At 42.3% G+C, this 21,306-nt stretch overlaps 1 protein-coding gene across 6 annotated transcripts in view; it reads right to left on the reverse strand.

Moving 5' to 3' along the window:
• Window positions 1-2,179: 2,179 nt before the first annotated feature.
• Window positions 2,180-21,306, reverse strand: part of LOC144723004 (transcriptional enhancer factor TEF-1-like) — an 84,074-nt gene continuing 64,947 nt past the window's right edge. For all 6 annotated transcript variants that reach the window (XM_078601499.1, XM_078601494.1, XM_078601498.1 and 3 more), the window contains 4 exons: window positions 20,324-20,497; window positions 11,796-11,936; window positions 9,178-9,330; window positions 2,180-6,768 (listed from right to left, as the gene is read on the reverse strand). In XM_078601499.1, coding sequence (XP_078457625.1) covers window positions 6,655-6,768; window positions 9,178-9,330; window positions 11,796-11,936; window positions 20,324-20,497 — 582 coding nt within the window. In that variant the 3' untranslated portion in view covers window positions 2,180-6,654. The remainder of the gene's footprint in view (window positions 6,769-9,177; window positions 9,331-11,795; window positions 11,937-20,323; window positions 20,498-21,306) is intronic.

Genomic DNA, 21,306 nt, shown 5'->3' on the forward strand with positions numbered 1-21,306 from the left:
TGTGTTGATCAGTGCGTCAGTTTTATCAACTTCAGTCTTACTGCTCAAACGAACAGTGGAGGCGGCGTTCGCCTCAATTGGTGGCCAAAGCCAATGGTGACAATTCCACGTTACCATGGCGGGGGCTAGTCTATTCACCACTTTTGAAATCCAACTGATGTCATGATCGTGTCTTGGTTATTCCATTGCTGGGTGAAGGCCTCTTCCAAACTGCTGCCATTTCTCACGAGCTTACCATATCGCAGTGATGGGCAACCTAAACAAAGATCCCCCGTATAGTCTTAACAGATGGTTGGGGCAAGTGTTGTTAGCGAGCACCTATGAAGGCCAGAACAGGGGTGAGTGGCCAGCAACCACGCACGAACGCCTCTCTCCCCCCCGGTGGCGACATTTACACACCACACCAAGTACTCATTTGAGGCCGAGTCAACCTTGGGGAGGCCCACGACCAGTTCAGATATTCGTCGGTGAACTCGGATCGCCGGATCAGTAGCACAGCACGTTAACCACTACACCACCGCTCCCACAGGCCATAGGTTTCCCATCACTGCCATATAGTCGATGTATCATGCACTCGACATTAATGAAAAAATGCATGTACACTAAAAGATTGGAACAAAAAAAACCTTTAGATTTTTTCCAATATTTCAAAAATTAGATTTTTGTTTACGTTTTCTTCTTCCAGGCAAGAGCATTGTAAATATAAATCTGAACTTCTATTATCAAATTAAATAGCAAAAGAATAATAAAACTGCTGAAGGCTGTCGTTGTAAGGCTCATGCTCAAAGTAAACTTAGGTTTCTTTCCAGATGTATTGTAAATAAGAATGATGAATTAGATAGAAGACAATGCCTTAAGGCTGTCGTTGAACGGTCAGCAGTCTGCCAACAGCACTGATGTCTACTTTCCAGAATATTCACTTTCAACCTATCTCCTTTATACAGGGTGGTCCGAAAAGTCTGGACACAAATGGATATTTCCTTTATTTAAACACTGGCATTAAACACTTTCATTGTTTACTCTTTAAGTCAAAATTGTATCTATTATCATAAAACTTTTTTCTTATTCCTTTTCAGATTAAAATTAACAATGGAAATAGAACTGCCAACAAACAAACGAGTTAATTTTTTTTCTATGCTAAAAAAGGCAAGCCGGAAGCTTTACAAAAAATGTCCTAAAATAATTTCAAAAGATAATTCATGCATGCATTAATGTAAATGGAAGTTTAGTTTCAACACTTGTTAAAATAAATGAAATCACCCTTTGTGTCATTTGTAAATTTAAATATAAGTTAGCTGACATTTGGGCCACACTGTATGCACCGGTCACCTACGTTTGGGACCAGTGAGTTTTCTTTTACTGGTAGGAACCTCCTGGTTACACCAGCCCACAGGGGATTATTGTGTCCGTCCGTCCGTCGTGCAGGGAGGGTGGGGCTGGGTGGAGAGAGGCTGGGTGGGGGGTGGGAGGGGTGGGGCTGGGTGGGGAGGGGCTGGTCACCCCGTGGTGCCCTTATAAAACTCAACGTTTAACCTACTCACGCCAGCTTGTGCCCGCCCTCAGTCGGGCATATTTGCGGAATACACCACGCCGCCGTTGACCCTGGCCATTGACTGAGCAACCCAAAGTTTCTACCAGCTCCCTCCACAGGAATGTGTTTTCATTATTTTTTTATTTTCGGCATGAAAAACAAAACATCAAAAGGAAAACACATGTTCCAATGTTGTCAGAGAGGGATCAACGTGCACGTCAAAACATCGATATATCAGAACCGAAACATCGACGTCAACGATTAGAGACGTTTTTTGCACATCTATATAACGAGCTCATATAATCACTCTATCTCCTCGGTACAAGTATTCTTTTATTGATGCATTCCATTCCTTGGTTGCCAATCCCATCATTATTCCTCACCATCTGCAGTGATCCCTTCGAGGGGACATGTCCCGAACAAACCCACTTCCTTTCCTAAACAGCATGAACTCATCTTTAGTTCTTTCGGTAAAGTCACATAGAAAGAAAATAAATTAAATAATAGAATACGACGTTTCGATTGCAACACAAGCAACCGTCATCAGGTAACTTGACTTCAACCTGCGTTCGAATACCAATTGCACCGGGGCACCCAACTCTCTCCACGCAGGCGAAAAAACGCAAACACGACAAGTCAACGCATCGGTCATGTATAACGAAATTTATTTCACGTACAAACATAATGGCACAAATAATATGAACACAACAAATACGGCATTTGTATATATTCAGTTTGAGAAGGCAGTGGGTAAGGACAGCGTAAGAAAGACATGTTAATGTTGAGACAAGCTTTTGGCCTTGATAATAGGACCAATCAATTGCACTGGTCTGTCATGGATGTACACGATTAACTGGATCTCGCAAGAGAGAATTCAATTAGAGTAACAGCACTGTTAGGGTACATTTTTTTGTGTTTTTTTTTTTGAAAGGTTTTTCGTGTGTGTGTGTGTTTTAGTCTCCAGCATTACTGGCTATATACCACGCCACCATATGTAACAAGATACCATACATGGAGCATACTTTTGAAAAAACCAACACCAAACAGCAATACAGACAACCCTTTCCCACACCATTATGGACAACAGAATAGTTTAAACAAGTTACCAAATTAGGTATGGATACATATATATAATTTTTGGTTACCCTTGTGATAAACTTTTTAAATGATCAAAACATTAAAAAAAAAAGAAAATTTCTGCAAGTTTCAGTTATAAACCAAATAATTTATATTACATATTTATATCATCAACCAGGAGTAAAAACTTGTCATCTACCTTTCATAAAACGCACATACATGAAACTCATTCATTGCCAAACGTGTCATCACTGCATTGTTTTCAGAGTATATAATAATGGTAGTGAATACTGCCCCCTGCTGAGCAGTTGTATCATACAGGGTACTGCACTAGGACTCATTAACAATGCAAGGCTTTCTTTCATATTAATCATATTTTGCAAGCCTCCAAACCCAAAGGAATTCAGCACGGCATAAACATTCAACGAGAAAGGTTGAACCCGACATAGAAGTTGGGAAAATAATTCCCTGGCCATAGGGGCGTGTGTATGTGTTCGTGATATATGTAGGAGGGATGTTGCTCCCAACTTTTAAATAAACCGTAAAAAAAAAAGAATCAGAGAATCAGAAAATCAGGCCGAGATACAAAATTTGGCTGATCCGTGGGAATAATAAAACAAAAAATCGGATTTATGCAAAAGTATAACTTTGTGGGAAACGTCACAATGCCACTTCTGCAATTTTTCAAGTGGCTTCAAGTGTGGTAACGTCACTTTTGTTCAATAACCCGATCGTGTAAATGCTCTGAAAATCAGAACATCTGAAATTATCCTCACAAATCTCCCCCAAGAATAGTATATATATATTTTAATCCTAAACTCATCCCTAATATGTACTGTTTGCTACACTTTTGGGTACAACTTTGATTCACAACACACGAGTATGAGAGACAGTACACACACACATACAATGCGCCGTGTGTTCAATACAAAACGCGTCACTGACAGCAACAGGTGGCGTGCGTGGCTAGTCGCTCCCAGGATTTAGAAAGGGCACCGCTAACTTTCGTGAAAGTTGCCACAAAAAGGGGCCATCGCTTATATAGAGAGAGAGAACGTGCCCCCCCCCATCCACTGGCAGAACCCGTGTGTGGGACGCGGGCCAATTGCAACCATTCATTTCATCACGGGTTGTTGTGTGTGTGGCGGGGGGGTACTAAAACAATGTTTCCAAGTGTCACAAAGATCATAGTGTATCCCTTTTTTTCAAGTTCAATTACCAAAATAAAAGCCAGATGCCAGCACACAAAACAAATTGGCACACGAGGGTTTAGTGGAGGGGGCGCGGCCAGATGAACGAAGTGAATGTTACGACCAAATTGGAGCGTACCAATTTGTTATGCAGCCCGAAAAGTGCCAGTTAAAAAAGAAAACGTCTTGTGTTTATTATACATTAATAAACGTGAGCGAGTTTCAGTGTTCTACCAATTCATTTACTTGAATGGATCGCGAGGACCTGATTTAATGTGAACCACAACAAAGACCCAACTACAAAATACCTTGAGGGGTGGGGGAGGGGGGGTCCCTAAAACCCATTCTATCCACAAGTGTACAAACATGTACATACTGACAAGTAAGGGTTTGGGTTACACATCGTGTGAAGCCTTTTTAAATCCTTTATATTAAGTTCGCTTCCTTGCTTGCGTGCTTGCTTGCTTGCTTACGACCGTGCAAATCTTTCGGTCGTTTTTTAACACACTTCCCGTGATCCAATCGAGCTGATATTTTCTACACAGACTCGTTGTGCGTGACAATTAATTTTCGTGAAAAAATTTTTCCAAAAATTTCCACTTTTTAGGAATTTTTTTTTTCATATTTAACTTCAAATACCAATGTGATAAAAATGAAACTCTTACTCAAGAAAAACAGAAATGAATAATAAAATAAAACCGATGCCACGCATATAAAGGATTTATAGTGAAACACTTTGTTTTTACGGGTTAATTTTTTTCTCTCAAAGAAAAATTCAAGGGCAAAAAACAAGTCATGTCGAGATGAACATTGCATACGACGTGTGTGAATATACAGATAGACAATCACACATGCCCTGCGAGGGTTTGAATATTTTACGTTGTCATTCCACCGTCTTCTACAAGAACCCCGACATAATAATTGGGCTCAGAGGAATCTACAGAGTGTAAATAATGACTATTTACCATTGCAGTGACAATGCAGTGTGTTGATCGTGAAACAAAAAAACAACAAAAACACAAATTTCGAGTCTGTTAAGTTAAAGCAAGTCTAGGCAGCCAAAGGGTGGGCCTTATGGTGGGGGAAAGCGCAGCGCTGGGACAACCGTCACGCACAATTATTGTTTTGTCTCAAGCACTGTAATTCAACACGAAAAAAAAAATGTATGTACACAAACCTGCATAAGAATGAGGTAATGTTCCTTACTCATATTTTATATGATACTGAAGTGTACACTCTAAACATACAAAAAGAACACTTTTAGAAAGCCAGAAACCTTTGTATAAATTTCCATTGAGGCACGTGATGTATGATTTTTAGCCACCTCCAAATTTTAAGCCTTTTTTTTTCTTTCATATATTTTTTTTTACTCGCTATTCTTAAAAAAAAAAAATTCTCCCACGTCACTAAGTGTAAGCTCAGTTTTTTTAACCGACGTGTTATTTTAAGATCACTATACAGTAGCTCAGAACCCACCACCAACGAAGCAAGTCACGCGGAGCCGACGGACTTAAACTGACCAAAACTTTAAACCACATGACACTTTTAGTACCGTCCGTGTAAATAAATGTACCTGTTAATTTCAAATCACAGTAACGCGTAAGACGGCACAGAGTGCTTTCTTTCCCCTTTACAGAATCACATTCCACAGACCGACACAACAGTCTTGATTATAGAAACACTTTGCTGGCTGCTGAACTGCACTTGTAAAATGACTAAAAGGCATTTCCCGGTGAACTGTCGTAAACACACATAAATGCAGCCTTTGGATGGATATTTAAATGCTCTGTGTTTTTTTTATATATATAATCTTTCAGTATTATTTTCCCATTTTTTGTTTCTGTTTTCTCCTAGGAATACCCTTGTTTTTGAGTTACAAACCACTTGATATTTTGTACGGACTACAGCATAGGCACCCAATATTAATTTCCAAAAAGAAGGCAGGACACAGTATCAATACACAGTCAAAGTTAATCCAAGGCCCCTGGGAATCTTTGCAATGTTATTGCATCAATTGCAACGTCTAGTAAAATGCAAAGGTGACTTCTTTTTTTAAACAAATAACCACCCTCTTTTACATCAGCGCATCCAAACGGAACTCGTTCCTTGTACCGTGAATAAAATCTTTAAGCACAAGCGTGTGAGGTTCAGTTATGACAAACGGGATATCTAAAACGTATAGATAAATGGGTGGGGGAATTGAGGGCAGAAATAGTTTCGTTAATGTTGTTCAGACCGATTAAATTCCAAATGCCTTCACTTTCACGATGAGCGACACAAAGTGATTTCTTTCACAAAGACAAAAAAAATGTGCAACTAGACTATGTGCAGATATGACGCGATGGTTGACTGAACAACGAGGGGAAAAAAATATGAACTTTCTAAATAAGCCGGAAATGTGAATAAAGCATCGTAGGGGTGCGGGCATATGAGGGGAGGAAGGGGGTTGTTAAATTAAAATGAAACGACGACAAGTACCGATTGGTTTCCTACGACAGCAAAAATATCCAGTCTCTTCTACAAAATACTTTCCAAAAAATATACACTGTTTATAGAAATAAATCTAAGGTGTACCCCAATAGCCACTCTTTTGCAGTATAATAAAATACAAGATGCTTCAACATCTACAATTGTTCTGTATTTTTTTACGACTAAATCACCCATCCCTTAAGCCACCCTTACTTAAGCAGTACCAAACATACCTTAGTAATCCTCTAACCTGTTACTAGAGTGTTGTTGTCACAAGGCTCAAACATGTTTTTAGACGATATCCCAAACAGGGTCTGAGGCACTGGTACTTTACAAGTGATTTTTGTTTTGAAGTTTGTTAATCGATTGTACAGGTTGGCATGGGGCTTAGTCTTTAACCAGCTTGTAGATGTGATGCTGTGCACCGTGCTCACTTGTGGACACCTCAAACACGTACGCCACACACAGCAGCGTCTCCTGCGTATCTCGGTTGGTTACAACCTGCAGTGCGGTCAGAGACGAGGAGAAGAAGAAAAAAAAACACACGCAGAGTTAGAGCATCTGGTCAAAACACAAAACCCTCTTCCCATTGCGATGACGTACGTGTACAAATTTCGATTTAAAGCTTTCGTGACTGCAGGGATTCATCTTCTTGTAAAGTCACGTAGAAGGGAAGTAATATTTTATTAAAGTCACGTAGAAGGGAAGTAATATTTTATTACTTCCCTTCTACGTGACTTTACCGAAAGAACCAAGAAGATGACGTACGTGTACGTTTTTCTTTCTATAAACAGTGTCAATAACTTTATTAGTACCGAGGATCCCACAAAGGACGCACGCGTCGGTGAGCTTGCGGAAGTTTTCCGCCAGCTATCATGGAGCGCTGGTCGTGTCGCTACAGTTCTTTGCGATGAGTATAATGTCTTTAAAAACAATGACCCTATGCCTCTCTAAGTAAAATAATTTTTATAAAATTATTTAGAGAGGCATAGGCGTTCAGAGATCGAATTCAACCGGCAACCGCGAGATTGCAGGCCCGGTGATGCAATTGCAGGATCACAGCATGTGCTCGCTGACCAAACGTATTATAAACATAATTTGCTGATCATAAACTACGTGGCAATGAGTTTGAATGAAAAGTTAGCTAAGCCAGGATTGGTAAAATAAAATAATAGAGCCTCATGTTGAAACAAAGAAGCCCGCGCAGTTGGCAAGTTTTGGGGGCATGGATTATTTATTACGAACAAAATTCGCATTTCAATTAAATGTATAATATATTTAAAAACAATTAGTAAGCCAAAAAAAGCTTGGTTTGAAATTAGCTTTTTGGCACAAATAGACGGAATTACTCGTGTAAAAGCTTTTGGAGAGTCAACAGAGTGAATAGAAAAATACATACTCTTTAGCAAATGTACTGCTCACAAACCAACACACGTTAAAATGTCCATATGTTTTTAATAAATGAACATAGAATGCAGAGAAATGTCTTTTCATTCGTGTAGGTCAGGGGTCGGCAACCAAAATAACAAGAAGAGCCATTTCTTTCCAATTCGGTACAAAATTCAGTATTTCAAGAGCCGCAATGCATCTGAGCACATACTGTACATACGTACATATCGTCAAGAAGCAGCCCGCAAAGAGCCGCATGCGGCTCCGGAGCCGTAGGTTGCCGACCCCTGGTGTAGGTGAAGCAATTTCGTCCACCTCTTCTCAGTACCCCACAGCTCGAAACAATACTTCTTTTTTCTTGCAAAGGATTACCAAGAGCACTACATAAAATTAGTCTAATTTGGAGCCACATTAAAGCATAAACTGAGTTGTAAATAATCGATTCAAGGAGTGGAGAAGCACAACTGCCAAGACTCTGTGTACTCCCGCGGCTCGTAACTCTTAAGGCATCACTTCAAAGCGATGTCTGTGAGAGTGTGTGTGGAATCAAGCGCCGGTGACCAGCACAAATGTTTTATTCCTTTTCGTCCAAGCTGACGATAAAAGGGACTTTTTAAAACCGTGTGGAACGAAGGGCATGGGTTTTAGGCTCTAACCTGAAGCACTGGCTTTGACCGGACCTTCACCTAACCCAGTGGGGTTCTTAACCTGGGGAGCACACACCCACTGGGGGTGCAAGATGCCCTCTCTGGCGGTGCGAGACATGGCCAGATTGTTTTAGAAGGTAAATCATCAAAACACAAATTAAGCACAGGCACGCAAGTACCACTACTTTGTTTCAGCAAACCTTTGTATTAATTAACATTATAAAAAAATTACGATTGAGAACCAAAGGGGTGTAAAGGCTGCAGTAAAAGTTAAGAACCACTGATCTAAGCGATAAGATGTATGGAATATTACTTATCAATAATTTTTGTGCCTGCATGAGACAAATAATTCTTCATTACAATGCACATGTTTTTAACCACGTGATGTACGGTGATGATCTGGTAATTGATGCTCATTTTGAGCAGGAGTTGGACTACTGCTGAACCTGGAGCGTGCCACCAAGAGGTGGCGCATACACAGAGCAGGGCTAGTGTCGGGGCTAGTGAAAGACTCAACGCTGAAGATACCCGAGTTTGATCTTCCACCAAGCGCATGGTACACCCTAAACCGCATCCACTACACAAACCATGGCAGATGCGGATTTACCTGATGCACAAACGAAATATTTTAAACTGTCTAGTGGTGTGCGACTGCGGTCATCCAGGACAGACCGTACAACATAATAACGACGCAATACCCCGATCCACAAATACGAAGGTAGACATTAGAGCGAAACACTCCGCTGTTCCCGACACGGTTGTCTGGCCTCACCACCTGAATGTGAAATTGCAGTCGTTGCTCTGCATCTACATCAGCCACACGAAAGAAGAAGGCGAGTGGTAAGAGAATCGGTATGGCCGTCAGGAAGCGCACCTGCAGGATGGTGAAGTTCTCCAGCACGCTGTTCATCATGTACTTCTCGGGCAGCTGCTTGAGCTTGTGGATGAAGTTGATCATGTACTCGCACATCGGGGAACGGTGGATGCGGTAGACGAAGCGGCCGTTCTCAAACCTCGCGTACTCCGTCTGTGGGGGGGGGGGGGGGGGTGGAGCAGAGCGCTTTCGTGAGGCGAGGCGTCACGTGACCCATGGTAGGATTTTAGCCTTCATTTCATTGTTGTTATGGGCTCATCCACATTGGTAACATTAACAATACATTTAAATCGACTGAACGAAATTTTCACAATGGAGGTTTTTTCTACAGGTGTACTATATGAAGCAATCTACAAAAATAAAACCAGGCATTTACAATCAACAATATAACGGTACATCTCATATGAGTGGAGGGGTGGCACAGTGGTTAGCATGCTGCGCGATGAAATTGATACCGAGTTTGATTCCTGGCCATGGCTAACATCGGTGCCAAGGAGGTATAAAAATCCCACAATTAACTAAAGTGGGTCAGATAACTCGTGGGATAAGACAGTATGATGAACCGTTACTGGACAGAGGTCACATTTTTTACATTAAGCTATCTGATTTTCAGCTTTTCCGAGATTGGCAATGTCACACCCTTTCAAATACATTCTCCAATTATTTAATACGGCTGACCTTTTGACGATGACAATTATTGATTATGACAAAGAAATATGATCACGGATCAAAAAGCTGGCGATACACACCCTGAAGCCGTAAGAAAATATCCGAACGACAGTGCGAGGCCTGGACATAAAAGGACGGTGCTTTTAAATGTGAATGAGTGACGCGTCTGTAAACGACGCGTGCCAGGGCTGCTCTGCACGGAACAGTGATGGGACTGATGCTCAACACCACCCCCCCTCCTGGTTTATTGACTCTCAATCCATGGTACGTGACCCACTCATGACCCGCCTATAGCCAAAGACAATCAAATATTTTAGAGGCACAATTCAGAGCAGCAAGCATTGTCACTGATGCACAGCCTTCTTTGAGCGACTGTGCAGCTGCGGACAGAGTGTTTAATATTCTTAGGTTTTTTCGGTAAAGTCACGTAGCTAAAAAATTAATAAAAGTAACAAAAAAAACCTCACAAAAATAATATTCAGAGCCTACCTTGGCTCCTCCCACCCTCAACCAGTATATATACAAATACTGTTTCTTGCAATTTCTCTCACTTGATACAGCTATCGTGCTGTGATGGTTCCACCTGAAGACGGAAGCTTTTGTTGCCTCCGAAACGTCGTGATTTTTTTACTTTTATTAATTTTAATTTTTTACCTACGTGACTTTACCAAAAAAACCTAAAAATATGAATCCTTGCAGTCACGAAAGCTTCAAATCTAGAGTGTTTAATGTCAAGATTTCAAATATATATATCTGTTTGGGACTGCCCAGTGGTGGGCATGGTTTCAAGTTGGCACTCTATAGAGAGATCGTGGTTCATTTGTCACCATAAGACAACCCGCGTATTTCTTCAGGGCGTTACCAAAGCGCAGTGGCCTACTGTATATCAGACATTTATGGCACCACGACATCAGGTCCAAGTGTGTCCCTGAGTCACACATCTGATCCCCAATTAGCAAAGTACAAGCAGGCTGAACAACACTGTCATAATAACAACACAAAAATAGGCTGATACTACGAGAGTTGCTGTGATTTTTTTTACACAAAATGTAATTTCACTATATTAACAAGATAGCAATATCAGTTTCTCACATGTTAGTAAATGAATTTAAATATCTATTGTTTTTATTGTGATTTGCTGTACTTCTAAAATTATAAAGACCATTCTCAAGTTCTTTAACTGCGGTTCACACAACATAATCCTACCATGAGTATTCTAACAAAACGAACTTTACAATCTGCAATGCTCATAACCCACATGCTGCCAGTTGTGAAAAAATAATAACAAACGACTAAATTGCTCCAACAAACATCTTGCTAAGCACCAATCAAGCAAAGTATTACAACTTTATCTACTCAGTAAATTACGTCATAAATATCGTGTCCGGAATTAAAATATTCACCGAAGGAAAATGAGCAACGACAAGTTGGATAGAACGATATTTAGAAAATGTACGACACGATTATCGTGCATATCGTATCGTACGATGTACAAATCATCGCAGCATCGCCACATCGTGACAACCCGAGCTGTTCTCGTCATTACAGAAAGTGGTGTAGGATTCGAACCCAACATCGTGTTCCTAAGATAAAAGAAGAAAAAAAATTAACCCCTAAAAACAAAGTTTTTCACTATAAATCCTTCATATGCGTGGCATCGGTTTTATTTTATTATTCATTTCTGTTTTTCTTGAGTAAGAATTTCATTTTTATCACATTGGTATTTTAAATTAAATATGACATTTTTTTTTCCTAAAAAGTGGAAAATTTTGGAAAAAAATTTTCATGAAAATAAATTGTCACGCACAACGAGTCTGTGTGCAAAATGTCAGCTCGATTGGATCACGGGAAGTGGGTTAAAAAACGACCGAAAGATTTGCACGGTCGTAAGCGCGCAAGCAAGCAAGCAAGTGAACTTAATATAAAGGATTTAAAAAAAAACATCTCACCTCCACTTTCTCCACGACTTGCTTCCCAAACGAGCACACTTTTGTGGAACACGTGATGGTCATGTTTTCCGCACTCTCGTACTGGCTCGTCACACCGTAGAACGCCCCGGCTTCTTCTTGGATGTTCGTGTTCAAGTCCGCCTGCGCGACCGCAAAAAAAATACACGCACGGGCCAAACGCGCAAGGCCCAGCGGCCAAAGTGAGGCGGCGTTGAATCGATGATTTTTACTGACCATTTCGGCTCCAGCCGACGCGTGAACAAAATAAATCACTTAAAATATTCTCTTTGTACAAACCGAAGGTAACGGACTCTCGCGCGCGATTCGATGCATTTGCGGCAAGTGTCAAAAGAGAACGATAGAAGAATCGATGCATCGCTGCACACCCGATGATTTGCATTTGTCCAAATGAACATTCTGGCACGCACTACTGACATGTATGGATATATTAAAGTCTGGTTAAAAAGCCCTATGTTTCATACCATAAAGCGCTAAACAGTAAAGTAAAAAACAAAGTAAACAAAAATATGTAGATTTTTTTTTACAGTTTCTTACATCCTAACTGACAACTTACGGCAATGTACACACCAAGGGAACCGACGTGAGTTAATCTTTGACGTGTGAATTCAAGAAAGAAACATTTGCGCGCTTATACACATCATCAGTGCAATTGAGCGTGACACATTGACTTCAAGAGAGAAATTTGGGAGCAATTAGGAATGTGAATGCCCGTATCAGCTTTCACTCGGGATTCTCCATTCACATCAAGGTCTTAGCAGGATATTTAATTTGAAGGAAAACTAAAAAATAAAAGTGGTTCATGTTTTCTTGCAGACGAATATCCAATTTCTTCCCAAGATCGTGTGACTTTACATCGGGAGAACGTGGATTTGGGATAAGATGTGGTGCTATTCCCTTATTTTGTGACAAGCCAGTCCATGGAAACTCTTGACAGGTTAAATATTAACACACAAACCAAAACCTCCAACAGGACTATTACTATGACGACTATGTTTGCTTACCTAGGAAAGCCTCCCCTCATCTATAGTTCAGGAAGGTCCTGACAAAGTTTTCACAGTAGGGGGTTGATGGTGCTGTGTGTAATCCCAATTTAGTAATTAGCAGTTAATGTTTCACTATTGGGATGTTTGGCCTATACCAGGGGTTGGCAACCAAAATGACAAGAGCCATTTTTTTCGAATTCGGTAATATAAAAAAACTCAAAATTTCAAGAGCCGCAATGCATGTGGTGAAAACGAGACTGTGGTACTTAATAAAGAACGTCACGAAGCAGTGCTTAAAGAGCCGCACGAGGCTCCGGAGTAGCATGCTGCCAACCCCTGGCCTACACCAACACGTGTGTTTTAATGAGCTCTGCGAGGAAACCAGACAACCCAGAGGAAAACCACACAGTACAGGGGGGGAAGAGAACATACAGACGTAATGCAAAAATGCACTTCAGTCGGTATATCGGGGCCTTCTTGTTATGAGGCACAAGTGCTACCATGTCGCCCATTAAAGCACAAAACCTAAACAACAAAAGCTCACGGCGGCGCGCTACTCAATTTAATTGCGGGCTCCATAACCCCATTTTACCTACCGTAGTTGAAATACAACACAGCAAACATTTGTCGTGAAAAATGTATCAGAACCTGAAACCTAGATCAACAATTAAGACAACTGCAATACAGTATCTGTCAACAGGCTATTTCATCCCCCCAATCTTTCCTCTAAACATGTAAGATTTATTTTTGAAAAGCCACAGCTTACTTTTAAAGCCGAGTCATCTCATTGACAAAAAAACAACCGATACCTCTGTGGCCCGAACATCACTGAAGTGACATTTGCAAACCATTTCATGTAGCGAGCATTTATCTGTGCACCCTTTCGATTACCCTTCTTAATCCTCAAGCCTTTAAAACAGTCTCTCATGTTTCCTTTGACAATTTCACGGTGGAAAGCTCCCTCAGGATGAGCCAACTTTGCCTCTGAAACGCGGCCCAATGTCACCCACTTAGGTCAAACGTCACGCACGAGGCTTTCCAAAACGGGGCTTAAAGCAGATGGCACGACTGCCGTGGCTCCGCCAGCAGGCTCTGGTGTCGCTGCATCATACACTGGGTCTAGTTTAGATAAAGGTGCAGCCCCCGAACTACAAGCTCGTGCCACTGCTGCCAGACGAGCCTTCGGCTAGAGGGGAATCTAGAGAGCCCATCTAGGGGGTATATTGGCCTATTCGCCCATGCCGGCTAGACTATTAGAGAAGGGCTCGGGATGCCGTTGTAGGGTAATGGCTGAGAGACTGGACTTGCAACCTAGAGGTCATCGATTCGATTCGATCTCCCGGCACAGCAGTTGAAACAATGGGCAATGTTCCTGAAATCCATTCCTCTCCTCTGTGCACCGAGCGGTATAAATGGGTTCACCACAGTTGTTCAATCAGCTCGAGATTGTTCCTTTTACAGGTTTTTTTTTATCTCTCTCTTCCACGTTGTCCAGACATCATGGAGAAGAGGTGGGGACAGCCCACACTTCACTGCACCTTCACACACAATCTGCTGCTCTACTAACTGTAGTGGACCCCTTTTATATTCCTGGGCAAGAGAGAGGTAGGGGTTGGGTTGGGGGGGGGGATTTAATAAACTTGCGCCTGATTTTAACCGCCACGTTGTCGAGAGATTGAAGCGGCGAACACAAATCCAGTGCGCTAAACATTACAGCACAGCAGAATTCCCTTCACTGACAAATAGCTTAAGGGATGTGCGTTCTATCACAAGCACAGTTGCGCTGCGTTTGCTCCTCGTATGGCCAATACGTTGATGTGCGCTCAAGTGTCTCGGCCTTTTCGCCAGGCTAGTCTTGCGCTTTTACCATTTTGAGGCCCACTCGTGAGCCCGGTCATTCAAGCAAGTTTACTTAATTCTTTGAAGATGTCCAGCCACATAACTTAAACACCAGCGTGAAAGCATACACCACATCTACTTTCAAAAGGCTGATGCAAAAAAAAGCCCTTCCCCATGACTTTTCTTTATTGACTTTAGAGATAAACATCAAACGGGAGGATGGAGATGTATGTATTAAATGTCGGTTTTACATTTCTTAGGCCAACAGCTCTCAAACGCCATTCCGTTTAAAACAAGCCTGTTCAACAATTTAAACAGATGTTTAAATATACTACATAAGCATAACATAGGCTCTTAACAACCGCAATGCTTCTCCTAGACTATCACTTTTACAAATATGGGCAATACGTACACATTCACAGAGGTAAAAAAATATCAAATTGTACGGCAAATTATGAGTACTGTAGCTTCACCGTGCAAAATGCATGCTGTACCTGAAATATTTTTGGGAAATGAATATAACATGGTTCGAGAAAATAATACAATCTATTATACAAAAAGAAAATGACAAAATCACAATGCTGGTTAACACCACACATACAGCAGAGGTGTAACGATCAATTTATACTAATTAATGTAGATTCTTAAGGTTCATGATAGATGTGCAGAGTTACACGGGAAAGAATCGAAGCTTCTTAATTTATAATCAATTATGTGCTAATGATATGGCAGAAGGTAGAAAGCATTGGCAAGATCTGGCGCCATTACAGGCTCTGGTTACGATGACATATTTATCTTTATCCAAACAATTATACGATTGTGTTGTTTACACTTAAAATGACACGCTTGATTATTATTTAATCGGATCACATCCCTCAATTGTGATAACGCAACACACCTCTGGGAGTGGAATCCAGTGTCCCTGACATGCATCATATTGTGGAAAAGAAGCCAACATGAAACTGCATACAAAATATCATGGGATGTTTTTTTACCAGTATCAAAATATGAAAAATAAGATTAGGTTTCACCCTTTATGGCAATAAAACATGTGTTAAGATGTTCAAACACCAAATAGATATCTTTTGCATGGAATCAAGCATGCATGCAGACCACAAGTACGTGCGTGAGGTTAACGCAGACTTCATTCCGTGCATACAAAACGTTTAAACTTTTTGTCTACCAGCAGATGGCGACATTCGATGTGAATGTAGACCATGCAAGCCTGCCCATTGCAAAGGCAGGAAGGACTGTCCATCATACTCCTATTGAACATTTCATAGCGACGCCAGCTGGCACTGTCAGTTTCTTGCCACGGAAGGCAATCTTCATACAAACTGCAAAAACAAAGATCCCCCATATAGCCCGAATAAACTGTCCCATATAGGCCGAGTAAACTGTTGGGGCAAGTGCTGTTAGCGAGCACCTATTAAAGCCGCGAATGCACACGAGGGGGTTGGGTGGCCAACACCACGCCCGGCCGCCTTTGTCTCCCCAGTGACGATGTTTACACACGGCACTAGATACTCATTTGAGGCCGAGTCGACCTAGGGGAGGCCCAGGACAGGTTCAGATAATTGTCACCGATGTTGGCCGTGAGCATGAATCGAACTCGAGCCGCCGGGTTCGTAGCGCAGCGCGCTGACTGCTACACGACGGCTCCCCACACACACACGTTGTTTGTTAGCCCTGAATGTGAAAATGTTACATTTATATTTTTCGCAATTTTTTGACAATTCAAAACTTTCCGCGTCATATATGAACCAATTGACTTGGAACATTTCGAACAACATATCCACATCCTTGACTACCCTAAACATATACACACAAGGACAAATATCTTTCGCATAGCCATAAAAGCTGTTGAGGGGAGTGCTATAAGCGAGCACCTATTAGGCATGGCACATGAGCAGGATCTGTGATCGGTCTTGGCTTTTCCGAATGCTGGCGTTTACACACGGCACCAGGTACTCATTTAAGGCTGAGTCGACCTAAGGATATCGCTTGCCACCAATGTCAGCCATGGCCAGGAAACCCAGGGACACAGATCGACGCTGGGTTTCCAGCACAGCGAGATAGCCACCGCACGCAGATTCATGTTAAGGCCGGGCTGATGGACAGACAAGGAGGTCCTCCTTTGTGTTCTTGACACTTTTCTTCACAGTAGAAACCAGTCTGTGAGGTATTTCCCAACGTGTGGTAGTAGTTGTGATGATACTAAGGCCAAGCATTTTGGAATAATTTAATCAGCTTCCATTCCATACTTTCACAAAAAAATGTATTCTATTCTATCAGTCGTATGCCTTTTCAGATGTATTTTTAAACGGCAGCATTTGTTTAAACGTGAAAATCCTGAGTTTCCCCGTTTGGGACTCATCAGCAGCCAAGACTTACTATGAAAATACTTCCCATGTTGCCTGCTACAACATGGGAAAAACACCAGTCCGGAGTTTGAGTGTTTTAAATTCATACTGCTAGTTAACATAATACTGGAAGGCCAATAGGGCAGATCACTGGTTAGAGCACATGCGCTTCCCTATAAGCACGGAGTGTAAAGTATTAACCTCTCAGAAAAAAAAAACACAAACTGGCTGTCAGCCCTGTATGGGGAGAAAAATACCTTGCAAGATACACATTAACACTCACCATTCACATCGTACACAACAACTACCAGAAGAGAACAGAGTAACACACAGGTGGTGCAGCAAAGGAAACAAACAGTTAATGAATAGATTTCTAAATTATACGATTTCCTGTGTTTCATAGCAACGGGTGAGACAAACAGTCTGAAGCAATGCTTTGTGGGTGCTGCTAATCTGCACTATTATCCATTTCCTTTGCACTGGGAATGTGTTTATTGTTTATTGTTGGTTTCTGAGAGAGGGGGGGGGGGTGACGCAGGAGAGAGAAAGAGAGGGGGGCATGAGGAGCTGAGAGGGCCTTCCTATCGGCTCGAGGCAGCTGTCAACCAGACTCGCTCAATATTGACTCAAGCCGGGACAAAGAGCAAGGTACAGCAGTGGAGAGGGAGAGTGGTGACCCCCGTTAATTATTCAGGGTTCAGAAGGCAGACCACGAAGCTGCCGCGCTGTAATGGTTAGCACACTGGATTCCTAATCCAGAGGTCGCCGGTTCAACTTTATCTCAGGGCACGGCGGTTGAAGTAATGGGGCGTGCATCTTAAAAATCTCCCCCACCACCACCACCACCTCTGTCCACACCAGCAGTATTTGTAGATCAGTTAGTTGATCAGCAGATCGTGCACGGTGGGGTAAAGTGTGGGTACTCCCACTTCTTTACGCCAAGAGGTCTGGCCGGCATGGAAGAGGACAAAAAAAACCCTAAGGCGCGATCTCTAGAGTTCCCTCTCGTGGAGGCACAGCAGTGCTGTGAGCAAGCAATTGCAGTGCTGCAGCTGAAAACGTGTGGCTGTGTAAGTATGCAATGGGTAATGCAGTAGGCTTGCATGCATTATGAGGTGGTATAAGGACAGGTTAAATGAGGCATAAGGCATTCTTATTATCATGAAAGTCATCTTAAAGTAGAGCAGAGGTGGTGCTGTGTTTGCAAAGGATTTTACAAAGGAAATGCTGAGATTAAACTAACATTTGCAAGCCAGCTAAAACGCGATTGCTCAACTAACCCCGGCCAAAACCCAGTTGGGGCTTTCTGTGCTCGATACAAAATCCCTTACACGTATCTCTCCAAGTAACAATTTTGCAGGACATTATATATCCGCACAATAAAAATAAAATCTTCGAAAAAATAAAAAATAAATCTCGATTTAATAAGATTGTTTTTTGTTGCCCTTTCTGCTGTGAAGGCCAGCGGCTGCCCGAAACATTAGGCGATTATATTCCGTACTTCTCTAGTGCTGAATAGGGCAGCGTTCGTGATGATAGCAGTTTGAGGTTTACTTTTTCTCCCCATACCCTCTTAGAGCCGAGTCGAGACAGTCCACAAATGTTGTAACGAGACAATGCATCCGTGGGGCACCGTAGCTCACGGTAGGCGACGCTGCCAAAGTGCAGTCACAACCACCTCACGTCAACGAATGCTCTGAGCGAACGCCCGTTGGGTTCGTTATGCCTCTACGTTGAACTTCTTTTGCACCGTATGTAGCCAACCGTGCTAATCAGAGGTGCGTTATCGATATTTCTCCAAAAGCGTTTCAGCTGGGCATGCAACTGATTCAGTCCACCACGGGGTTAACAAATGATCACAATCCAGGGTCGCGATTTAATTTAAAAAAGAAATATTTATTTGCTCTTGGTAACGCTTCCTTTGTATTTGTTACTTGTTTTTCTGTATGTCCTGTACAGTTGTGTTCACTCAATCAGTATAAACGAAATAGCGTATTACTTGCATATAATGTGTACATTATATGTCATTCATTCTCGCACACACAAAATTCAAATTGTGTATTGCGAGCGTAACAATCGATTTCAAAGATTGCGGTTTGAAATTTCGGTCTTGGCCAAACAAGGTTTCAAGTAACTTGTGTGCATCAACAAGAGACTTTACCCACCACGGGGATGTGGTTTAGCCAATGGTGTCTTTGTGGGAACGAAATAACCTGTTTTTGCGATGAGCTTGCGGAAACAAATAAGAGCCCGCAGTGAGATGCGGCCAATACAACGTGTGGAAATTATCGCGGTTGGTTGGGTTTACCGTTCACGTGAGCCTATCACGTAGAACATACACAAATCACAAAAAAATATCAATCCTTGCAGGCAAGACTACGCATGCATCATCATCATCGAAAAGAATGAAACGATGGATCGACACGTCGTTAGCCACATGGTCTTAACTGGCCCGTGAATTTTGAGTTGGTGTCCTATCGTGCGAGTGATTGTGCCCGTGGGTAATTGTTAGCGCACTCTGCTACGAACCTGGCGACCTAATTTCGATTCCCACTCGCGGACAGCATCAGTGGCGTATATGTGATTCGGTCATGGACTCAGCATTAAATTAGTATATGATGCAGTGTGTAAACATCAGCACTGAGGTGTTAAGGTTGGCCATGTGTGGTGCTAGCCACACCACCCCCTCATGTGCCGTGCCAGCCTTCAAAGGTGTTCGGTAAAAGCACTTGTCCAAAGCTTCTGTTAAAAGCTACACGAGGGATCTCTGCCTTTGTTGTGTGCGAGCGTCAATAATGAGCGGAGAGCCAGGCGGCTTAAACATAGCAAACTGGCACAGTAGGCAGCACAGGTGGTTCATATGCCAGTCATCTCTTATCAAGCAGTGAAACCATTAACACCTGGGTCTATCCCGTGACCGCCAGTCCGTTTCCATTTGGCAATCCGCGTGGTCTCAACATGCACCTAGCTTGGCACCGGAGTCTGCCCCGTGATCTATGTCCCGCACGACCTCCTGCCAGGGACACCTTTGATACTTCAAGTGGCTTCAATGGGCCTCTAGCTTAGCATCTGCTTTTGTCCAGTGACCTCTGTCTGGCAACTTTCTGCCACCGGAGACCTTCGACAACTCACGTGGCCTGAAAGTGCACCTGGCCTGGCACCTGAGTCCATCTAGTGACCTGCCAGCGAGGACCTTCCATAATACACGTGGCTTCAACGTGGCACCTAGTCTGGCACGAGGCCCTGCGGTGGACGCCACGTCACCCTAATTGGCGAATGGCGGCTCTGGTTGCTTACGCTCGTGCATGTGCGCGCGGCTCACCCAGAACTTTACGAGGAAGAACGCCTCCTGTGGGCCCTTGTCGTACAGCTCTTTGAGGCCACCCTTCTTCTCGGGGAACTTGTCGTAGATCTGGCGAATGTCCACTGCCTCCAGCAGTGGGTCGCTGTACGCTGGGTTCGACTGGCCAATGTGGACAAACAGGTGCTTGTTGAACTGCACGGGCGGAGGGGGGAGGGGGCGGAGGGAGCGATAAGGAATCAACCGTTTAGTGTCGTCCTCACTGTTACATTGCTATAGTCGTATATTATTCCACTGATAGTGTATAGACAGGTGAGAGCTCACATTCATTCAAGGGAGACCTGGGATTAAACATCAAGCAATATACAGCACTGTAAACAATAATATTCCTGCAGTGAAAATAAAGATTCTGATTCTGAATAATATTAATGTACATTTTTAACACGTACACTTTCCGTTCACCATCAAGAGAGAGAGATGATGCAGAGGAGTGGGAAAACACGGATAGGCAGAAAGGCAGCCAACACCGGCACCAACAACTACACACGTGCAATGCCGTGCTATTTTGAAATTGATTTGGCCACCAAGAATAAAGGCGGCTCAAGACAAGTAACCGGTGCAACGTAATAATTCAATAATCTTAGATTAAACTATTTAAAATCAAAACCACTCAAATGGTCAAAGCTTGCACAGCAGTCCGGCCCATTTGCAGAGAAGTGAATTCCGGGTAGGTAGGCAGGGGTTAAAGTTGCTTAGAAAAAAAATTATGCAATGAACTACTCATGTCTGTAAAAAAAACTTATTTTTTTCTAAATACACACGCGATTTAGATTAAAACCCACAAGTAGAATATTTTTATTTTGACCATCAACAAAAAATAACAAAAAATATTTTTTTTCAAGTGTATTTTGCACTTAAATTCTACAAAGCAAAGTGGTGACTGTATATTCCAGGAATATTCTTTACGGGAGGTGAAAAGAGAAAATGAAACACATTAAAGCAGA

Source organism: Lampetra planeri, chromosome 16 (assembly GCF_965212315.1).
Source record: "Lampetra planeri chromosome 16, kcLamPlan1.2.h2, whole genome shotgun sequence".
NCBI classification, from domain to species: Eukaryota; Metazoa; Chordata; class Hyperoartia; order Petromyzontiformes; family Petromyzontidae; genus Lampetra; species Lampetra planeri.